The sequence below is a fragment of the Rhinolophus sinicus genome, chromosome 14 (genome assembly GCF_057876585.1).
Source record: "Rhinolophus sinicus isolate RSI-liver-muscle chromosome 14, RSI-T2T, whole genome shotgun sequence".
Classification (NCBI taxonomy): domain Eukaryota; kingdom Metazoa; phylum Chordata; class Mammalia; order Chiroptera; family Rhinolophidae; genus Rhinolophus; species Rhinolophus sinicus.
This window is the reverse complement of record NC_142514.1, coordinates 123,321,663-123,343,961: the sequence shown is the minus strand read 5'-3', so window position 1 is coordinate 123,343,961 and position 22,299 is coordinate 123,321,663. Positions and strand designations below refer to the sequence as shown.

Below are 22,299 nucleotides of genomic sequence, written 5' to 3'. Positions count from 1 at the left end.
ATGCTTAATTAATTGACACTTGCAGATGGAGACATATGTGGGTATAATTGCTGTGTTTTGAGAAACGCGATATGACCCGTGACAAACTGAACTCTGCAATCAAGAGGTGTTACAGTGGAGCTCTTCTGTGCTTCCTGCTTCTGTTACTCTGCAGTTCCTCATCTCTCTGCTGCCTGCACAGGGGAGGCAGCGTACAGCTTGTGAGCGTGGGTTAGATGCAGATGCAAGTTCTGGTCCTACCATTGATGAACGCCACTTCTGGGGGCACATTATTTATGCCTCCTTAGTGTCAGTTTCCTCAGCTGGAAAATGAAATTAATAATGGTGCCCACCTCATACAGCAAACTTAAAGGACGTAGTAACATCGAGGGAATAATAGAACACACCATTTTGAAGCACAGTCATTCAGCAAACAGGTGTAGTTGTTATCACCATTGTCAGGAATGCCATTTAAAAAACTTTATTGAGAGCTCTACTTCCTATCAGTGGACAAGGAGATCTGAGCCAGGGTGGGCGATACTAAGTGATATGGCTGTAGCCTGAAGTCTAAGATCACAAAACTCAGGACAGATTTTGACCTATGAGTGCCAGAGGCCCGCAAAGTGTTGCAGAGCTGATGGAGTCTTCATCCGATACCCACATCTCACTTGTGTTCACTGTGAGGTTCCGGGAGCCTGGGCAGAGAAGGAAACTGGGGGTGTCCATGGTTGGTACCAGCCATCTGATGCCTGGTGGCCTCACGGGTGGAGTGGAGAGCTGTCAGGAGATCACGAGAATACCAAATACAGTAGTACCTCGGTTTTCGAACGTCTCTGCTGACAAACATTTCGGCTTACGAACGCCATAGATTTTATTGATCTATGGTATCATTAGATAGTAAAATTCATGCTAAATTTGCAGTTTTAGGGGTTGATTTTAAAGGTCTGGAATGGATTAATCCATTTTTGCATTACTTTCTATGGGGAAACCGCACCTCGGTTTTCGAATGTTTCAGAACTCGAACAGTCTTCCGGAACGGATTACGTTCCAAAACCAAGTACCACTGTACTATAATAACAGCGAAAAAGAGTTGCCATTTATTGCATAGTTGGCAATGAACTTCACACACTATAGAGATTCATTCATTCATTCAACAATATTCATTGAGCCAGGCAATATTATAGGCTCAGGGAATCAATAATGACTAAAACAGATGAAGTCCTAGATATGTAGGTCCTTTTGTTATACTTTATATGCATCAACAGTCATCAAAATAACACTGTGATGTAGATGTCAGCAGTCCCATTTGATGGATGAGGGAACTGAGGTTATATACCGCACCTCAGAGCTGGAAAGTGATGAACCTAGGATTTGAGTCCAATTCTTTCTGACGCCGAAGACCATTCTTACGCCACAATATGACACTGCCTATAGGAAATAGCAAACTCTGGACTCCTGTGTGAGTGTGTGTGTGTGTGTGTGTGTGTTGGAGGGGAGAGGTATTTGTTAATTCAGAAATCAAAATAGCTGTCGTAGTGATACATCAATATTTGTGAGCATCGATTTGCAAACTGCAAGAAACTGGTTGTGGCCTTTAGTCTTGAGCTCAGCCTATCATTTTACTGCTCCTGGTCAAAATCGATGTCCTTGGCTGCCCTCAACGAAGGCAAGAATTTTTACATTTAGGTTGATAAACAGGGAGAAGCTCTGAGATCCGGTGGTTCATTCCCAGACACGCCTGCTGAGTAACTCCTGGGTGCCCTCCAGAGCCTAGACAAGGCCAGTGGGCACCGTGCCCATTGAGATGTTGTCTAAGCCCAGGAAACTGGTGCTCAAATAGCAGTGACTCTGCACAGAAAGAGTGAAATGCACTGGTCCGTTCAGGGCTGTGGATCGTGGGGCCCAGAGCCAGTGGGCTGCTACTGACCCATTTGTTTAGGCCTTTCGCATGCCTGTTCCCCACGGACTGGTAAGGAAGTTTCAGGGGCAGCATTTCAAATGCCACCGAAATGGAGAAAGGGGGAGGGCAGTTGGACATGGCAGTGGGGCATAAAGAGCCCAAAAGTAATGCTCTGTTCTAGGTCGGGATCTTGGTGGCCTCATTTTGTTTCCAGGGGACGCCACTGTTTCCAGGCAACAGAGCCACTACTTAGCTTTACAAGGCTATTCATTCAGTTTGTCAGTTCTGAAGCTGTTCCATTGCAGTCCGATCCCATTGACATAAGCTCACAATTCAAGGGCAGTGCAGTCAAGCGGGAAGGATGTTGCAGTGGGACATCAGGAGACCCGGATTCTGGCCCTGGCTCTGCCCCAGCTGGCGGGGGGACATTGGACAACTGCCTTCGCTCCTGGGTTTTCCTTTCCTTTTCTCTAAAGCAAAGGGAGTGGAACTGGATGGTGACGTTTCCTATGATCTCTTCCGGCTCTACAATTGTGAGTTTGTTAACTGGGTATTTGCAGCCTCAAAGTGTCTTTTTTATTCTCATGCCCTGTTTTCAAAACCACATTTTCTGCTCCTTAAGCACAGCGTTCTTTCTATTGCTTCAGTGCCCATAGGGCTGGTCCTTACTATTTGATAGCTGTTGTTAACATTAATGAATGACTGCATGAGGAAGTCATGAATGAATGAAGCCACTGTCACATGCTGGTGTGGCTTCCAGACTTTGGTGCTCTGTGTTGTGAGGATTGTGCTAACCAAGTATGAGGCATTCGATGGTGTGAACACATAGAAATCAATTTCTAGCTATTGTTGCCGCTGCTCTTGTTTTAAGTATATGCCTTGTTTTCTAAAAATATAGAATAGTGCGCATAGGGTTTTGTAACCAACTACCTCTGGTCAATAATGAAGATTTTTTTCCTCATGTCACTAAAATTCACTTATTTAATTTTAACGGTGATATCCTATTCTATTGTAGAGCTTACAGTAGTTTATTCAACCAATCCCTTAGTCTTATAGATTAAGTCCACTCAAGTTTTTCCATATTATAAATAACACATCTAAATATTCTAATTTATTTATAAAATGAAATGTATTGCTTTTGTAAGAAGAAAAATGTTTTTGATAAATAGTACTGATCCCATGACACTATTGGCCCTGCCTGCTTAAGTAAAATGGCAGACGCATCGTAGGAAGGTAGTGTGGAAGCGCTGAGTACAAGGCAGCCTTTGTTTTCCACGTGCAACGAGACAGGATCACCGTCAGTTAAATTGTCATGGAATGAGAGGAAAGCAGTTTTCCTAAATCCAGAGCAATTTCCCTTCTTTTTCTTCAACAGAACTAGGGGAAAATGTGGGGCCGGGTCATATGGGAAGAGGATGCAGCCGGAAGTGGGAGGCCTGGGTGGAAGCTCCCGTCTGCTTCTGGTCTCAGACCAAGAGCTTAAACTTCTGGACCTTGGTGTATTTTTCTATGAATGAGAATATTAGTACTGTGGTTGGTATTGCCTGCCCTTTCATCACTGGCTTGGAAGATGGAAACATAAGGGTGGTTGTGAGCATAAAATGAACTCGTAGGTAAAAAGTTAATTTGAAGCATTAAAGTAAATGTCGTACAGAAGTGAGTTGTTGGAATAGGGGGCCACTGGTGCTCTGTGTACCATTCCTCTGTGGAACTGTGGCCTGGATGTCTCCAGAGTTCACAGTGATTTTTGAGAAATTCCTTACCTCACATGCCACCCCTGTTAAGAGGGAGCAAAAGCAGTAATTCAACCCTCTGCTCTTCGCGTGCTTTTTATTTTTAATCCTTGCCAGATGCAGCCTGGCAGTGAGCCCAGAGGGTGAGTGCTTTCTGATAGAGGTGGTTTTGTTCTCGTCTTCCTTCTAGACAAAGAATTCTTGAAGGAAAAGGAGAAGTTAGAAATGGAGTTAGCAGCAGTGAGGACGGCGAGTGAGGACCACAGGAGGCACATTGAGATCCTGGACCAGGCTTTGAGCAACGCCCAGGCCCGGGTCATCAAGCTGGAAGAGGAGGTGAGATGGAGGTGGGGGTGGGGGCGCGCGGGGCGGAGCCCTGAGGGCCCCCATGTCCGTTTCCTCACCTAGCAACTTGAACTGGAGCCAACGCCAAGGAGTTGTGTCAGGGGAAGGGAAGTAGGAGACCTCCCAAATAAAAAGTCATGAAAACAGACTTGCTTCAAGCCAGAGCCAGCCAGGCAAAGTATGAAAAGCATACGTGAATACCATCAACTAAGAGTTTACTTTTAGCCTAAAACCCAGCCTACAGCCCAATGGTTGGCCAGTGTGCAGGGCTAGAAAGAAATGGAAGGACTGGAAACCACTGGTACCTGTAGAGAAAAGAGACTGACAACGTAAAAAGAAATTGTTCAATTGCTCTGTCTTTGGGCTCTTAATTGAGTTAAAAAGTCAAAAGTCCTCTGATGGGGGTATGGTAGGGGTGGCGTTCAGCAAACCTGTCTCCAGTCGCTAGAAGTTGGCTCAGCCATGCAATGACCCTTCCCACCCAGGAAATTTTGATCCCACTCAAGTATTAATGGACTTAGTGATTTCTGATGAAATCAATCCTTGAAATTTTTTTGCGAGGTAGACTTTTCCTTTCAACCTGACTGTGAAAGTGGAATGACCACTTAAGAGGTCCAAGCTAGGGCATTCAGACTGTAGACAGTGTCAGAGCAGGAGGAAGAGATAGGCAGGAGCCACCTGGAAAGTAGAAATCCAAAGTCTGGAAGACACAGAACCCAGACAGTCTATACGAAATGCTTAGCTTGGTGCCTGACATGCAGAAAACAAGATTGTTATTAAGCCAGCTGTTGCTGCTATTGAAAATAAAAAGCTGTTTATTCCTTCAGAAAACTACCTGGATGCCAGGTAACTCAGTGTCCCAGCAAACTTCAAGTTCACGATTAAAGCAGCTAAAGGGGAGGATTGTTAAGTTGATAAGCGTCTTGTATCAAGAATCAAGACCCCTTATTACTGTTATAACTGAAATCGCTTACTGAAGCTCCTCCGTGTGTGGAGCAAAGGAAAATTATAATTTTTAAAATCTTTTTTGTTTCAATATTTCCATGAAAGTAAAAGTTGTGAACTCCTTGAAGATAGGTTCTTTATGATCACCATTATGGATCTTTTCTTGTCATTATGTTTATAGCAGATCTTGGTTTGATTGTGTTTGATTGTAGCCTCTCCAAAATGTCTCATGTGTTTGGCTTCTGGTATCACTCCTTGTTCTTAATTAAAGTTTCTCTTGAAGGGCCTTACTCAGTCTAAATGGCTCATATTATGTGTTTACCGTAACTTCCCATGAAAGAGCTTGGACACTAGACCCAGACTGGTGTGAGTTAGAATCCAGACCCCTGGACGGACCTATCAGCTCTGTGACCTTGAACAGTCATTTCACCTCTATAGTCCTCAGTTTCCCTTTTTACTATTATTGGGAGGATTACATGAGATACTGCGTGTAAAGCACAAAGCTTGGCCTGGCGGTGCTTCAAAATTAATTACTGTTATTATTAATCGTCCTCATCATAATATACTCCTTGCTAGACTTAAGGCTGATACAAAGGTGAATGAGAGAAATCCATGCCTTCAAGATTATTGTAGTTGATTAGAGATAATATTCATTCATTCAGCTAACAAATATTTATTGAGTACCTACTGAATGCCAGGTACTGTCCAGGTATTGGAGACACACTGTGCAATCTGCCCAACAGGGGCCAAAACAGACAAGTCTCGTGGCTTTTATACTCTAGTGGTTACACACTTAGAAAATTGTGTACAGCCTAGGATGTAGTAAGTGGTATACGAATGGTAGTCACAAAGTATTTGCTCAGATGAGGCTTTTAGCATAGGATCCTACAGTTAGTAGGTGCTCAAGTGTCTGTTAAACTGAATCAAACAATCAAAAGTACAGTGAATGAAAGGACCAGAAGAAAACTGACCCCAAGAGCAAGTATAAAAAAGGCTGTAAAGTTGCTGTTTCCCACCCCCACCTCCGATGAAAGATCAGAAGCACCTCCTCCATTGTAGTCCTGAGTTTTGGCTAGGATATAGGCATAGCTCATGGCAGCCTGCTTGCTGAGTCAGAAACCACCCTTCCCAGTAAGCTCCCACAGCACTCGTAAGTTCCAACAGTGCAATCGGGGGTTGAACTCGGGATCTGAGTCACCTGCAAGGCGTCTGCACACCGGGTGCAGGATGACAGGAAAGAGTATCTGGTGTCTTCTCACTTGGTACCAGAGAAGTAAATGCCTCAGCCTGATTTTTGGCACCAGCCAGTTCCCAGAAGGTTAGGAAGGTGCCTGGGATTCATGAACAAGGGCCAAACTCCTAATTGGGAGAAAACAAAGTCTGAGGGTCAGAATTAGCAGTTGTTGATCAGGATTCTCAGTCCTTACCTGATGTGACATTTACTTAAATCATTTTTACCTTAATTTCCACCTCCTCAGTTATTGTGTTGAGTGTTCCTGTCTCTTCAGGCCTGTCAACTACTCATCTAGAAAGGCTCTGAAGTCTTTAGGAGGAAGTTACTCTACAAATATCTATAATAAATTTTTATATTTACTTACACATATACAATGGGTATGCATATATAATACATACACAGTTCTCTAAATTAACAAATAATTTGTAGTTATAGAAAATTTGAAAAATATAGAAGAGAATAAAGAAAATGAGAAGCTACTATTCTGCCATACAGATAAACATAGTTAATGCTTTTAAGTATTTCAGTCTTTTTTCATAGATAGGTAAATAGATAGACAGATAGACAGACAGATATAGTTGTGATAATGTACGAGATCTGACAATTAAGTTTGCAAACTCATCCTAGAAAAAGTGTTACATACCTCACTGCTGAATATCACTAGAGTCACCTTCGAAGTACTCCCCTTGGGAAGCTATGCATTGATGCCAGTTCCTAGTCTACCTTTCAAAGTAATTTTGGAACTCTTTTTCTGGAATGGCCATCAGAGCTGTTGTCCATACTAGCCTTGATGTCCTGAATGTCATCAAAATGTCTTCCTTTCACTATTTCCTTTGTCTTCGGGTAAAGAAGGAAGTCACTGGGGGCCAGATCAGGTGAGTAGGGAGGGTGTTCCAATACAGTTATTTGTTCACTGGCTAAAAACTCCCTCACAGACAGTGCTGTGTGAGCTGGTGCAGTGTCGTGATGCAAGAGCCATGAATTGTTGGCGAAAAGTTCAGGTCGTCTAACTTTTTCATACAGCCTTTTCAGCACTTCCAAATAGTAAACTTGGTTAACTGTCCAGTTGGTACAAATTCTTAATGAATAATCCCTCTGATATCAAAAAAGTTTAGCAACATCATTGCAACAAGTTCTCAAACTTAATTGTCAGACCTCGTATATAATTTTTTTTCTGGATTTTTCTGTTAACATTATAGAATAAGGATTTCCTCAAAACATTAGCAATAGGGATTTCCTTAAAGACTCTTAATCTCATTTCCAATGCCAGCAAATGCCATAATTGCTAAGCAATAACCAAGGATTGAGCTCAGCGCTATACATAACTGAAAGCAGGTGCCCCCAGTAAGGTCTTCAGTTCCAAGCATCCCAATGCTTTGGGTATAACTGGTGACCGTTGACTAAACCTTTTCTGTCCCAGCACATCTGAGTGATAGGGGTAGGGAGGGTATATGCACCAGTAGTTTAAGTAGGATCTCCAGGTAGTCTGACCCCCCACCTCCGCCCCAGCTTTGAGAATCACTGTGCTCCTTTTTCCTCTCTGCTCAGTTACGAGAGAAACAAGCCTATGTTGAGAAAGTTGAGAAGCTGCAGCAGGCCCTGACCCAGCTGCAGTCTGCATGTGAAAAGCGAGAGCAGATGGAGCGGAGACTGCGGACCTGGCTGGAGAGAGAGCTGGATGCACTGAGAACCCAGCAGGTGAGGGGCTGGGGGTGGGGCCGACAGAAGAATCCCACATGTTCCTTCAGCAAGCGTTCTGGAGCAGAGCACCTGCATGGCCCAGGCTGTCTGCTGAGGATGCAGAGGTAAATGAGAGCTCCCTGCCCTAGGGAAGCAGCACAGCAGCCAGTGGAGGGGCCAGGCAGTCCAATCACTGGAGTGACAGACATCCTTACAGAAAGTGGTGACCCCTGGGGGCTGGGCATCGGGGAATGTGGCTTTAGATGGCTTCACAGAGGACATTGAGTTGGACTTTGAAAGATGAGTTTGCTGGGGGTTCCGGGGGGAAGCACATCAGAGGTAGAGGAAGAGACCGTGTAAAGGTGAAAGGCGTGACACGGCATGGCAGGTTCAGGACAGCTGGCTGCTGCTAGCTGGGGGACAATGCCCAGTGAGGTGCTGGGGCGGAGGCGAAGGCCCGTTTGTGGAAGACAGTTGGTCAAGTTGAGAGTGGACTTTTTCCTGTGGTCCCCAGAGCCAACGACTGGGAGTTTTACACTGGAGAGGAATGTGGAACAAAGGATTGGGGGAAGAGGCTTCTGGTGGTGTCAGGAGCATCTGGAGGGGTGGATGGTGAAGTCAGGGAGGCCGGCCTGAGGGCTGCTGGTACCATTGTGGGGGAGCTAGTAACGGGATGAAATTAGCAGGACATGATCAGCGGTGAGTTTTCAGAGGTAAAGCAAAGGAAGGAGTTCGGGACTATCCCTGGAATATAATATTGGCCATAAACTCCTAGTTCTCCTGTTTCTCCTTCTTTCTCCTGGTAACAGCTGTTAATGTAACTCAGCTACAAATAAGCTCAGGGTAAAACAGCCCAGCCCAGGGTCCACGTGCACCTGGGCAAGGGGATAAGTCCTGCAGGACAGCTCTGCAGCCGGACTGGGCTCAGGCCAATCAGAAGCTCCTGGCTCCAGAGAGCTCCTGGGCTCTTGTGTCATCAACCAGGGAGGTGGGCAAAGCCCCCACTGCAGCTGATGAAGGGTGTGCCCTAAGTTGGGAACCAGGCGAATTCCAGACAGGGCTCCATGGAATTATCTACTGGATAGGGCATAGTGGTTGTGGTTGAAACACTTGAAAACACTTGAAAGCGTCTACTCAGGCCAGCCCAGCCCTTTCTCATGGCAGGCGCACACAGTTCCCTCTGGGTATGTGTACTTGGCTGGAGAAGGAGGTGTTAGTGAGATTGCCCAGAAGATTAAGAAACCCACCCGGCCTCCCACCATCTTGGCTTGGTTGATGGCTCGTAAGGAAGGGTGAGTCTGTCTCTGGACTTTTGTACATTCCCTGGTTGATGACACAAGAGCCCACTTGTGGTCCACCCTTCAGCTGTTCTCTGTTGTGCAGTTATTGAGATCTGAACCTCTGCAGCCAGAGGGCAGGCTTCTCTGGTGCCTGGTACCGTGCTCGCACCCGGTGGATACATAACAAATCTTTGCCTGACAAAATGGGCACATCTCAACACTTAGAGCCAAAAAGGTTTGTTTCCAGTTAATGTGTCACCCATATCCTATAGTAAGAATACTTATTTTGGGACCTTCTATTTTGAGTGCTATGAAACCGGACTCAATTCCATTATCCTTGTTTATCAGGAAGAAATGTGAAGTTAGAATTATTTGAATAATATCTCTATTGCCCCAGAGGACCACTCACAGTATACACACTCAGACCCATGCACATTCACACCCACTATTTCCTCAGACCGGCAAAAACAACATTCCTGCTATGCATAAAGGCCACTGGCAGATTGAAACATACCTGCGGAAGACAGAAGTTTCAGAATTGAGGCTCCGCTAGGAAAGTACTCGGCTTGCATTTTGAATTTGGTTTGGGGGCGCTGATAGCAGATCCCCAGCTGTTTAGGGCTGGCATGAGGCCAAAGAGAGGGGAGATCATCTTTAGAGTTACACAGAACTGTAACTCGGCATCGCTTTAAAAGTAGTATAGTTTTGTTTTGTTTTGTTTTGCTTTTTAATGTGTGTGATAATCCATCTCCTAGGATACGAAAGACACTTAGGAATTTCCCTGTCGCTTTTGCCTACTCATTAAAAAGATTAGTATTATTTTTACTTTTTCCCTTAATCCCTCTTTATCCTGTCATTTTACCAGTGAGCATACATTATTCGACACGCAGAAAAGGTAAAGAATTTTACTACAAGTAAATCCACCCCAAAGCCTAGAGTTTCTGACTAGTTTCATGGGATAGATATTATAAAGTTTGGTCAGATTGCTGCCTGGAGTCCGTGGACTCGCGTGGTGAGCACAGCCCTGCCGGTCCTCAGCAGGGATGCCTGCAGCCCCCTGTCGTGCACTCCAGAGGTGGGGTCACCCGAGAATGTCAGCCTTTCTGCGAAAGGTGTCAGGGGCCCCTCTGCCCAGCTTCCTCCTCATTCACTCTCTAGCAGCTCCTGCATTCGCCTGTCCTAGACGTGGCCAGTTCACACTGCATCCTGCTCCTCTCCTCTCCCAGGCATTGCTCTGACCCCTTTAGAAAGCACACTGAGGTCCCACTATAACAAAGCTCCTTGTCATCTCCTCCCACTCCAGAAAGCCGCTTTCCACAGGGAATTATCCTAAGGGACCACTGAGAGAGTAGCTTAGAGCACTGAGTAAGTCAGTACCCCACGCAAGGGCTTTCCCCTTAGACTGACACCAGGGCACAGCTGAACTGCTCCACCCACACCCTTCACCACACAGAGCCCCCAGGTGAGCTCCAGAGCGAGGTGCCCTGGAACCTTCCAGAAAGTGGGTAGACTGGAGGTGAGCAGAGTGACATGGAATCGTGAATGGATTCAGAGCATGGGCTCCAGGGTTAGATGAACCAGGGTTGAATCCTGCCTGCTCCTCCTGCTAGAAAAGTGACCTTGAGTAAGTAAGCTTTCTGAGCCTCAGCGCCCTTATCTCTAAATGAGGTCAAATAAGTGATACTGACCTTATACTTTTAAATGCAAATAAGGAAATGTGCACAAAGGGCTTACATAGTGCCTGGCACGTAGCCGTTGAAAAGGAAGAATACTATCATTGCTGTTCTTACTATCATCCTTGCCTTGAGTCGTTTGAAGGCTTAGGGCATCTGGTACCCTCTCCCAGATTCCTCCCTTACTCCAGCTTTTCTATTCTGCTGACAAACGTGACAGAAATGTGGCTGATTGAGAAGGGGGACACTAGGACCCTAGAAAAGAGCACCTTCTCATGAACAGGTGCTTGTTAGTGTAAGTCATTTCCCTCCACCTCGGGAGGTGAGGGAGTACTTAGTCTCAGAGGCTGGGGGAAGTGAAAGGGAAATAAAGGTAAGAGAGAGGGAAATTCACACTTAAGAACTCAAAATTTTATCTGTCTTGCAAGGAGCTCAAAATAATTTTCACATCTTACTTGCACAGTAGTCCTATGAGGTAGAAGAGTGAAGGGGGGATGTCCTTGAAGAGGAAAAATGAGGCACAGGGCAGTCAGCCCAAGGTCATTAGCTAATTAGGACGTTCCTCCCAGGTAAACACATTGAGGGCAAGGATTTTACCTATACGTCTCACGGTGGTACCCCCAGCATATGGTACATGCTCAGTAAATATTTGTTGACAAGTGAAGAAGCAGCAGAAGCTGGCCGGTCTGATGCTCAGTCTGTTTTTCTGGCCGGCTTACTTACCTGTGAGACCGTGCCATGTCTGCATGCTTGAACGTTGAAATGCATGCATTTATTGAATAACCCTTAATGACCTGAATTAGCTGCTCTATGAAGCATTATCATGATCTCATTTGAGGTCAAGAGGATTCTGAAAAATTAAGCTAGTTGAGATGGCAATGTAAGGGATTTTGATAGAAACTGACTAACATAAATGGCAGCTTAGTGAGGCTGTGGGATCTTTTTCTTGGAAAATGTCTAAAACGGGAGCTTCTCATCTCAATGGACTGGTTTATTTGTCCACCTACTTGAAGCCAGTGCCTGGCCAGAGGGTGTGGGAGGGGTCAGTGATTTCCTGTGTAGTGGGATGGGGCCAGGTACATGCCTTCCGCTCTACTGTTGCTTAATGTTGCTCACTGACAAGACCCTAGAATAATTTGTATTTTTAGCTTTAAAAAATTGAATAGAAACATTTGGTTTACAAAAGTCCACGGGCCCATTTGCTTTTTTCTGTCTGGTCGGATTAGAGTCCATCAGAGCAGCTCAGATGCCCAGCTGTTGCTCTAGGTAATTTATGTGGTTTGGGGTAAAGCGTTCGGGTACCTCTCACCTTGTAACCAGCTCTGCATTTAAAATTTGTGATCCCTGGAAAACGTGAGGGGAATGTATTTCCCGGGACATAGAATAGCTGGGATGAAATCATTCTCCCCTAAAGTCAGAACTTCCTCCAAACGCCATCATCCTCAAAGTCATGCTGTTTAGAGGAAGTAGCATATACCTAAGTAAAAAGGGAAACAATCTGAAATGTGAGTATCCTTAGTTTGTAAGCAGTCGTGATAACACAACTACTTTATTTCCTATCTTAAGACATAGATGAAAAGACAGGGCTTAAAAATGAGCTTGATTTGCATTAGAGGATTTCTGGTAGCACTTTACTTTGTTTAGCCCTTTAAAATTTATTAAATGCTTTCATATGCATTATTTGATTCTCAGGCTTGTACGCAGGGCAGGTACTAATGTCTCAGTTTCCCAGATAAGAGCACTGCAGCCCATAGAGCACATGAGGGCATCTCACTGCCCCTTCCTTTGCCTTTACATCATATCTCCGAGCTTCAGGGGGAAACAAACAACTGGAATCACTTCCGTGAACACTGGAGAAAGTGCCCAAGACTTAGTTCCTATTGTTACGCTTGGTATACGTTAACTGCAGGACATTGAACAAGCCACTTCCTGTCACACAGAGCTGTATGGCCAGACAGACCCGCGTTTGAATCCTGACCCTACGACTGATTAGCTCAGAGACGTTGAATAGTTCATTTAACCTCCCAGAAGCTCAGTTTTTTCCCCTGTAAGAATGGGATGATATTATCTGTTTCATAGAGCTCCTTGAGACTTCAATGAGCTGGAGGAATTTGGTAGCGTGGAGTTAGGAGCCCCTGAATTTGGTCATCCCTGCAGGAGAGGGAGCAAAAGCGTGATGATAATGTGTGTGCCTGTGCTGATGGTGAAGCCTGTGTGCTGTCTGTGGGGAACTACGCAGACAGACACGGTTTATATGGTCTGCTTCAGAGCCCCATTTCAGCATCAGCTGTTAACTTCTCCTGCTTCTCCAGAAACATGGAAACGGCTCGCCAGCCAGCATGCCTGAATACAATGCCCCGGCCCTCATGGAACTTGTGAGGGAGAAGGAGGAGCGGATCCTGGCCCTGGAGGCCGACATGACCAAGTGGGAGCAGAAGTACCTGGAGGAGAGCACCATCCGCCACTTTGCCATGAATGCCGCAGCCACGGCCGCAGCAGAGAGGTGAGGCCGCAGCCGAGAGGCCCACAGGGCGTTCATTCTGTCACGTAAGGGACCTCCATCCACACAGTGGGAGTATGTGTTCTTCAAGAGTGATGTTGTGAACGTCTTTTTTATGCTCCTTTCTAACAGTGGGCATGTATCAGGGGCCAGACAAGAAGAATACATAATCCTCGTAACAGCCCTGAGGAAGAACTATTATTACCCTCATGTTGCAGGTGAAGAAATGAGGCCTAGAGAGGTGCAGTGGTTTATTCCCAGTCACCCTGGTAGTAAGTGGTGGGACCACATGTCAAAGTGAGATTTGTCTGACTTAAAGCCTGACCTCAGTTGCCTTGAAATTGTTTTCTGTTGCTGTCAGTTATTATCGCTATGGCTTTCTTTCCTTTCTGTAGGCACACAGCCTTATTCTTCCTTTAAAAATCAGCTCAGAATGCTCAGTCATTCCCAAAGTAATTCTGTGAAGCTATACTCTTGTCTGAGTAAGCAGATAGTCCCATTTGACTGCTGGAGCTCACCTGCGTGCGTGACTGCTGCACTGGCTTGAGTGCCTGTGCGTTCTATCGGTCAAGCCTCTCACTGCCTCTGCCCTGCACCCCACATTCCACCAGTTTGCTTTTTGCCCATAGGCTATTTTGGGCAGAGTTGTTTGGAATTCACTAAAATTTAGGGTCAGTATATTTGAAGGAGATCCTCAAATTTCAAAGGAGCATCTACCGTGTTTTCCCGAAAATAAGACCTAGCCGGACAATCAGCTCTAATGCGCCTTTTGGAGCAAAAATTAATATTAAGACCTGGTCTTGTTTTACTATAATGTAAGACCAGGTCTTGCATAACATAATATAAGACTGGGTCTTATATTAGTTTTTGTTCCAAAAGACACATTAAAGCTGATTATCCGTCTGGGTCTTATTTTCGGGGAAACACAGTATGAAACTAGACTCAACAAAGGGCTGTTGTTGTACCATTTGGGATGGTTGCACTTGATTCAGGTGAAAGGAGCAAGCACTCAGGATGCACCCTAATCTTACAGTCTGCCCCACGTTTCCTTGGGATGGTTCTTCTTCTTTAATGAGGAAGAGAAGGCCCATTGGGGTGGAGAGGACATACTTCATAAGCTATTCATGGGCTCTCGTGCTCGTTACTCAAGCACAGAAGCACCGCTAGCAGCGTGCTCAGATGTTGCCTCCAGGAACTGGGAGAGAGAGCAGTGCCATGCATACAAGATGCTTCCACTGGGGGCCACAGCACATTCACACCTAGAGAGATCCGCGGACTCATGTGGGAAATGACCATTTTGAGATAATTTTCTTGTGCTCAAATGTTGTTTATGCATGTCTGTGCTGTGAGGGAAAACCACCCACAGTATTCCATGTGAGTGAGCCCCCGGGAGTGGGAATAGGCATTTGAGATGTGCATTGTGTGGGGAAAGCTCCAGTCATGACGGAGAGGTGGAGGAGGTGGCAGCCTCCAGTTCAGCCCTTGCACTGTATGGGTGAGAACAGGGAAGCTCTTCGAAACATTTCTTGGTATTTCCATAATTGCGATGTTTTTATTTTCAGCTTTTTGTTTTGTGAGGTAATAAGTAAATCACCTCTCACTTCTGAGGAAGAGAACAAACCATCGTGAAGTTACAGAGGGATTTGGCTTTTTTTGCTAACTTTGGTTTGAGCCATAGCTGTCAGTGATGCCCTGGGAATTGTCACTCGTGTGGTTTATTAACGGGGAGAACACTGCACAGGGAGGCAGGGCACCCACATTCAAGGCTTCTCCCGCTATCGCTGACTACAGACGTGTGATTCTGCAAACGCCTTTCTCAGTGTCACTTCTTTCAGACATTTCTGAAACGGAAATTATAATTCTTGGCTGGTGACAACCAGGGAACCAGACCCTATTCCGCTGGCCGAGCCCACTGAAGCCCCAATAGCAATGTAAACATTTCACTTTGGAAGCATGATACGGGGGGCCTTCATGTGTCATTGTCATCTCAGCTCCTATTGACTTATCAGATTAGATGCATATTTGGGATCCTGGGCCCTAAGAGGATGACTAGGCCTGGAATGTAAAATCAGAAGTGGCGGGGAATGAACATATCTGAAGTGCTAGACCCCTGTCGTGCGCACAGGAGGGGGATGGTGGGGGCATGGGAAGAACCAGCCAGCCCACACACCATCCGTCACTCACACTACGCTAGCCCAGCCTTGTTTGTCATCCTTTGTGCAAGAGGAAACGTCTCTTGCCCTCGGAGAATAGTCCTGTGGGATTCACCTAGCCCTGTTCTCTTCCTCGGCCCTGTTTGGAGTCCTGTACGGACGGGGGAAGGGGAAGGGGAAGGGGAAGGGGAAGGAGGAAGGAAGGAAGGAAGGGGGCCCTTTCCAGCACTCCTCCTTTCCCCCCTTCTTCACTTCCACGTGTATTTATTGAGCATCTAATAATTCTACGCGAACTACCTTCCCCCTTACTGACCACTCCTTCCCACAGTCTTGAGAAAAATCAGGGTTTTAGCTCCAATCTTAATGTTCTTTTCAAAGAAAACCTCTGTAATTTCAACATTGCTTTTCCGTTGATAGAAAGAGAGAAAAGGAAAATGAAGAATTTTTGAGAAAGGTCCAAATTCTGAGCTCTTGTCTAGATGCTAAATGGCTGCATGTGAATTGGTAAAAGTGAGTATCTCCAGCCATTAGTTTTATATCTTTTCAGCCACTACTGCTTACTTCACATTTATGAGCAATGATTTTTAAACAAAGAACATGATTTTTGTATACCAACTGACTGCCATTGTGGCGTGTTTGGGCACCATTGATCATTCTCTGAGAGGTTGGACCTATTTTTTAATGGCTTAGAAACGTTGTACACATTTCAAAGCAATGTAATACATATTTTTTCAGAGTCTTGTGTTTTTACTTTCTAAGTTGTTTTCGTGTAATTGTACCTGCTGTCCTTACGTGGCAGTATAAACATGAAATTTTACACTTGGTTTGGGCTCTGAAACGGAAATTATAATTCTTGGCTGGTGACAACCAGGGAACCAGACCCATTCCACTGGCCGAGCACACTGAAGCCCCAGTAGCAATATAAACGTTACTTTTATGTTGTAAAAGTAAATTGGTGGAAAACGTTTCTCCAGCCATTATTCCTATGTTAATGATTTTTTGTGCACTGTAGGGTACATTTATAATTTTGCCAGTATGTTTAAAGCATTTTGCTTATTTTCTACATTGTTTGGCTTTATGATTTATTTTTAGCTGTGATTTGCACTTAAGCCACATTTTCTCATGTGCCCACTTGACTGGTTTATTTTATCTATGAGCATCTTTGCCAAGGCCTTCTTCCCCAAAACACAGGAAACTGCAGGAGTGTAGAGTGACGTTGGAGGCATGGACACTGGAGTCATAAAATATCTGGATTTGAATCCATTTCCACTTTCGTTAATTGGGTATTCTTGCAAAGTCACCTAACCTGTTTGTTCATCTGCAAAATGAGGATAATAATACCTTTGCACAAGTTCCTGTGAGAACTAAGTGAGATATTATGTGTGACGTGCTTTCCCCAGTCCCCAGCGCGAAGGAAGTGCTCATTCCTTGATAGCTGTCGTTAAAAGAGATGAAAGAAGGGGCTCTTTTTTGCTGTTTTTCAATGTTCTAGAAAAGAGCTGTAAGATTTTAAGTATGAGTGTAACATTGGAATAAGACATTAAAAGAGACGAGACATATTTGGCTGGATCATTTCTTCTTAATTTAGCATTCACTGATCAGAGATATTTTTCTGCCTTTCAGTCTACGACATACTCACACTACACTAGCCCAGCCTTGTTTGTCATTCTTCGTGCAAGAGGAAATGTCTCTTTCACTTAGACGGCACACTTATTTTATTTACCAATCATCATTAATTAGGAGTGATTAAATTGCCAAAACCAGTGGCAGGAATCGTTCTCTTTGACCAGTTGCTTTCCGTCAAACACTTGCTACCAGCTACCTGTGTCTGTCTCTCCCTAACTCCACCTCCTGGACTTGATTTTCCAAGGACAGGGTCACGCTGAGCAGACCTGAATCCTAGGCAAGGGCCAGTAAAACAGGAAGTGAGCTAGAAGGCGGACGTGAAGGAAGATTTCAGCTCAGGTCTCTCTGTCCAAGAGGACCAGTGTCAAGTGTTTACTGAGTCTCCATTTTACTGTAAAATACTGAAACAGCTACTATGTGAGTGAGAAATAGAAGTAAAACTTTAACTCAGAGTGAAAAAGGCAAGAAGGCTAAGTAAGTGAAAGAGGAGCAGCATGTAGACACTAACGCATGCAATTAACAAATGCAGTAGTAGCATCCACGTGTCAGTAGGTGTGTGTATTCATAGCATGCCACAGAGCTCGGTATACACGGTCGTTCGTAGAAGGGGCAGGGAATTTTTATTTTGGATTTTATTTTGTTTTTCTTAGATACCGTCTTAATTCTGTCGAGTTTGAGGGCGAGAGATGGCCAGGACTTATTAGGAGAGGGAAAGCGGGTGAAGGAGATGCAGAGAGATACTGGTAGTGTGGTGCTCTGGGGTGCCTCCCGTGTGCATCCGCGTCATTCTCTGTGTGTGTCCTGTGTTTCCAGGGACACCACGATCATCAACCACTCGAGGAACGGCAGCTACGGCGAGAGCTCGCTGGAGGCCCACATCTGGCAGGAGGAGGAGGAGGTGGTGCAGGCCACCAAACGGTGTCAGGACATGGAGTACACGTAAGGGACAGCCCCGTGCGCAACTCCACGCCGGCCCCTCACCTCAGTGACCAACGTTTGCGCTCCCTCGCCAGCCCTTTCCCGTTCTGGACAGCTAATAGGCTCAGCGAATTCCTATTCTCCAGGTTGTGAAAAGGACTCACACCTGTTTTCTGATTCTCGTTTTTGGCCTTCAGGGGGAAAACTTATCTTCTCCCAGGAAACTACCTTTGAGTTCTTTTTCTCAGAAAATAGGAAATTGATTTTGGGGGAAAGCTCAGCCTGTGTAAGGTGTCAGAGTTGCTGTGCTTCCTGCTGCTCTGCAGTCCCCGCAGCCGGGGATCCTAGCCCCTCTGAGCTGGTCCCTGCTGGGCGGCCACAGTCATTCTAACTGTATGTCCTCAGGTTCCCAGGACGTCCCAGAATCTCCTGAGAGTCCAGAGAAGGTACACCCTTTTGATCTACTACAAAAGATCCGTCTTGTACGATTTGCAGGTTATAAATGTTTGAAGACTTAACTGCGCTTCACTCTCCATCCCGATTTATCTTTCAAATCTCTGGGGCAGCCTAAGAGAAGCATGTCCAGTTTTTCTAGCCAAATGTCTACCGGTTGTGACTGTTTTGCTTTGTTGGTTCTACAGCATTAAAAATCTCCACGCCAAAATCATAGAGAAGGACGCCATGATTAAGGTTCTGCAGCAACGATCCCGTAAAGATGCCGGGAAGACGGACGCCTCGAGCCTGCGACCAGCCCGCTCCGTCCCATCCATTGCCGCGGCCACCGGGACACACTCTCGCCAGACCTCTCTTACCAGCAGTCAGTTAGCTGAGGAGAAGAAGGAAGAGAGGACCTGGAAGGGGAGCATAGGTGAGCCCCACACCTCCTTCAGGCGAGGGTCTGGAAAGCAAGAGGTGCACAAACATTGAGAGGCCACCTCATCTGGTAGAAAGAGCCCTGACACTTTTGAGATATGTGGCTCATGGGACACAGAAATGTCACTAACTAGTTCCAAGTCTCAGTTTACTCATCTGTGAAATGGGGTGGATAATCAATCATACTTTGGATGTGGAAATTACATGAAGTGTGTGGAAGCTAAGGCTATACCACCAGAGTAACTATTAGGCATGGCTTGACTCACATAATGATTATCGTTATTGTTGAAAGTTGAGGTAACCGTTACAACATAAAATGTTCTAATGGGAAAAGCCTAGAGATGTCAGGCCTCTGAACTTGGCTGTGCCCCAGACCAGTTGTAAGACTGCTGCCCCTCTGCTTCTGTGTCTAGAAAACCAGGGTAATGTCTGCCTTGTTATCTCATGGGGCCGTGGTGAGGGCAAAATGAGATAATGAGGAGAAAGCACTTTGGAAGAAGTATGCTCGAGCATTGGAGCTTGGTGGTGGTGGCTCTTGTTGTATTGTTGTTGCACAGGCAGAATTTTGAGGAGAATTCAGCAGATGTGGTCTTAGCCACGAATGGGTTTCCCAGGGCGAGGCCCGGCTGGTTGGTGGGGCTGTCTGAGTCTGGAGAGGAAGCACGCAGCGCCGCCCGGCACGCAGGCAGCATTCCCAGACACACGTCCTCCGCTTTCTTCCCTGCACTCGGACAACTCCAGGGGTCTCGCCCTCCTTTGATGCATTTCTCCGGGTCAGAGTGTGTTTTGTTTATCTGCAGAGCCGAGAGCCAGGTTTTGTCAGCACAGAACCCCAGAGGAGCCTGGCTGCTTTGTGCCAAAGGGGATAAGAGCTTCCAGTATGAACCTGACAGAGTTGGGGGGATCAAAGGCACCCAGCCAGAATCTCTGTTTGAACTCCCTCCACGGGTCGCTTCAGCAGCCCCTGCCCTCCAAGGAAATACACTTCAAAGAGGACATGTGTGGACAGCAGCTGGGATCATCAAAGACCCTGCCACGGACACTTAGCTCCCCACCCGTTCGAGAGCCTGGGAGGCGATGCTCAGACAGGCCTGATAAAGCAGTCTGAAATGTGCTCAGACCATTGGTGACATCCAGCCAGGCAGGCATTTCTCTAGTGTCCACGCCTGTATCTTCCCAGCATTCACATGTCTACACCAGGCCTGGGAGCTTGAAGACCTCGTGTGTAGGTAGAATTGCTGTGTTCTCGGTGCTGGTATTCCTCCCATTGTTGTCATTGTAATTGGTGTCCACGTCTGACAAAAACAGGGGCCCTCTGAGGGGCCCGGCAGAGGCACATATTCACAGGCCACTTCACAGTTTCCAATCTCTTGTCTGATGACTCTGGAAGGAGGTAGAGGTGACAGTGTCTATGTTTCTGGTGGCTCAGGGGCTCCCAGGTGAGATGACAGGCTAGTGACTTAGTTCCACAAGAATATCCTTGTCAGACAGTGGAGTTCTGACAGGCGGCTGAGGAGGTGGGAAGAACCCAGGCTGGACTTAAAGTCAGGCACAGCTGGGTTTGAATCTCATTTCTGCTACTTAGAAGTTAATTTCTCTGAGCTTCCATTTCCCTTTCTGTAAAACAGAGGAGAACACCGAGCCTGTCTCATTGGACGGTTGGGAAATACAAAGTGAGATGATGTGCGTGAAGCACCTAGCCGAAGACCCTGGCCACTCAAAGTGTGGTCCATGGACCAATAGCAGGGGCATCACATGGGAGCCTGTTAGAGAAGCAGAGTCTCAGGCCCCACCCACTGAATCGAATTGTCCATTTCACAGTGTATCCAAGTAACTGACAGGCACTTTGCATTTGAGCAGCACTGCTGTAGACAAACTGAAATGCTCTGTGTTGAGTTATGAATGGGCACCTGGAAACAGCCCTGTTGAGGATGCTTTATGAATTGCTGGTGAGGTAAGATACGTGAACAAGTAGTTGGCTGTGCTCACCACAGTGTCTATAGGCTAGTGTTGTGGCGTGTTGTGAATGTGTGCCGAATTTCACTATTTAAAAATAAAGTTGTTCTCCTGTCCAGCTTTGTTGGAAGACACTGAGGAAAAGGACAGCACTGTCCATCATGCGTCCCTTTCTCTAGCCAGCACGCCCTCCCCTCCAACAGCCTCTCTACTCTCGGGGTGAGGGGGAAGACGTGGCTAAGTGGCCCTTTCCAGGAGCCCAGCTGGCTTCCTGCTTCTTGAGGACATGGCTCTTCCCTGCAGGGGTCTCTTTTAGGGAATAACGTGCACGGCTCAGTGTTCTGACCTGGAAGCATGCTTGTTTTTGAACCTAATATCAGGAGTGGGGTGGAATTGTGGGCCATTCAGAAACCAGCAGGCCAGTGGGACCATGTCTAGGACCAGGGACGCCTTCAGTTCTGCAGCACACACCACTGCTCAAGGCTCGCCCTCCCGGACCGCACTGGGGAAAGCAAGCATCATCTCTAGATAGCCTTGCAGACATGCCCCCAACCCCTCAACACTGGCTAGTGGGCACCTCTTACCTTCCTGAGAATAATTTTATTCTACTATTTACCATATTTTAATCAGTTTACTTGACAGCTGCTCCTCCCCTCAAAAAAGATAAACGAACTATAAATTTTTAGGGAGGGGACAAGGTCTTTCTTTTTTGTGTTTTAAATTTCCTCAGTGCTTCTCAGTTAATCCACATAGTAAATGCTCATAATGCATTTGGTGAATGACTCAGGGAATGAATGAAACAATCCTCAGTCAAGAAGGAAATGATCTTCCCCACGAGGGTGTTTTGTTTTGTTTTTAAAGAATGGCGTTGAAAACAGCTGTCTTTCTGCCCTAGGGCTGCTCCTGGGGAAGGAGCACCTTGAACACGCGTCCACCTCCGTGCTCCCCACCCCACCTGCGGCAGCACTGTCCCCCACATCGGCCAGCAGCGCTCACGCCAAGACAAGCAGCAGGGACAGCAGTACCCAGACGGATAAGGGCGCTGAGCTCTTCTGGCCCAGCATGGCCTCCCTGCCCAGCCGCGGCAGGCTGAGCGGGACCCCTTCCAACAGCCCCGTCCTGAAACACCCAGCGGCCAAAGGGACTGCAGAGAAACTGGGTGAGAGGTCCCACCTCCTTTCACACTATGGAAAACCGTAGAGTTCTCTGGCCTGAGAGAGGGAGCCTGTTGTTGAGCAGTGCAGGGAGCAGGGGCCCCAATTAGCTCTCAATTGATGGGTTTTCTTGTCTCGTCTTTTATGATGATGGTGACCCTTAATGCACTTAGGCTACGTGGGCTCTTATGGGAATAAAATGTATGTAGACACTCCTCACCTCCTAATGTATTACTATTTAAAACAGTACACAACTTGGCCTTTGATGATATGCTTTGTGACTAGCCCTTACCCAGAAGGGGTGGAAATAGGTGCTCCAAGGGATGTTGGGGAGCTAGTACCAGGCACCA

At 46.3% G+C, this 22,299-nt stretch overlaps 1 protein-coding gene across 6 annotated transcripts in view; it reads left to right on the top strand.

Moving 5' to 3' along the window:
• AMOTL1 (angiomotin like 1) overlaps positions 1–22,299 on the top strand; it is a 154,938-nt gene that overhangs the window by 126,062 nt on the left and 6,577 nt on the right. For all 6 annotated transcript variants that reach the window (XM_019737546.3, XM_088791502.1, XM_074335585.2 and 3 more), the window contains 6 exons: positions 3,803–3,948; positions 7,685–7,834; positions 13,082–13,272; positions 17,862–17,987; positions 18,608–18,834; positions 21,691–21,954. In XM_019737546.3, the coding sequence (XP_019593105.2) occupies positions 3,803–3,948; positions 7,685–7,834; positions 13,082–13,272; positions 17,862–17,987; positions 18,608–18,834; positions 21,691–21,954 (1,104 nt within the window). The remainder of the gene's footprint in view (positions 1–3,802; positions 3,949–7,684; positions 7,835–13,081; positions 13,273–17,861; positions 17,988–18,607; positions 18,835–21,690; positions 21,955–22,299) is intronic.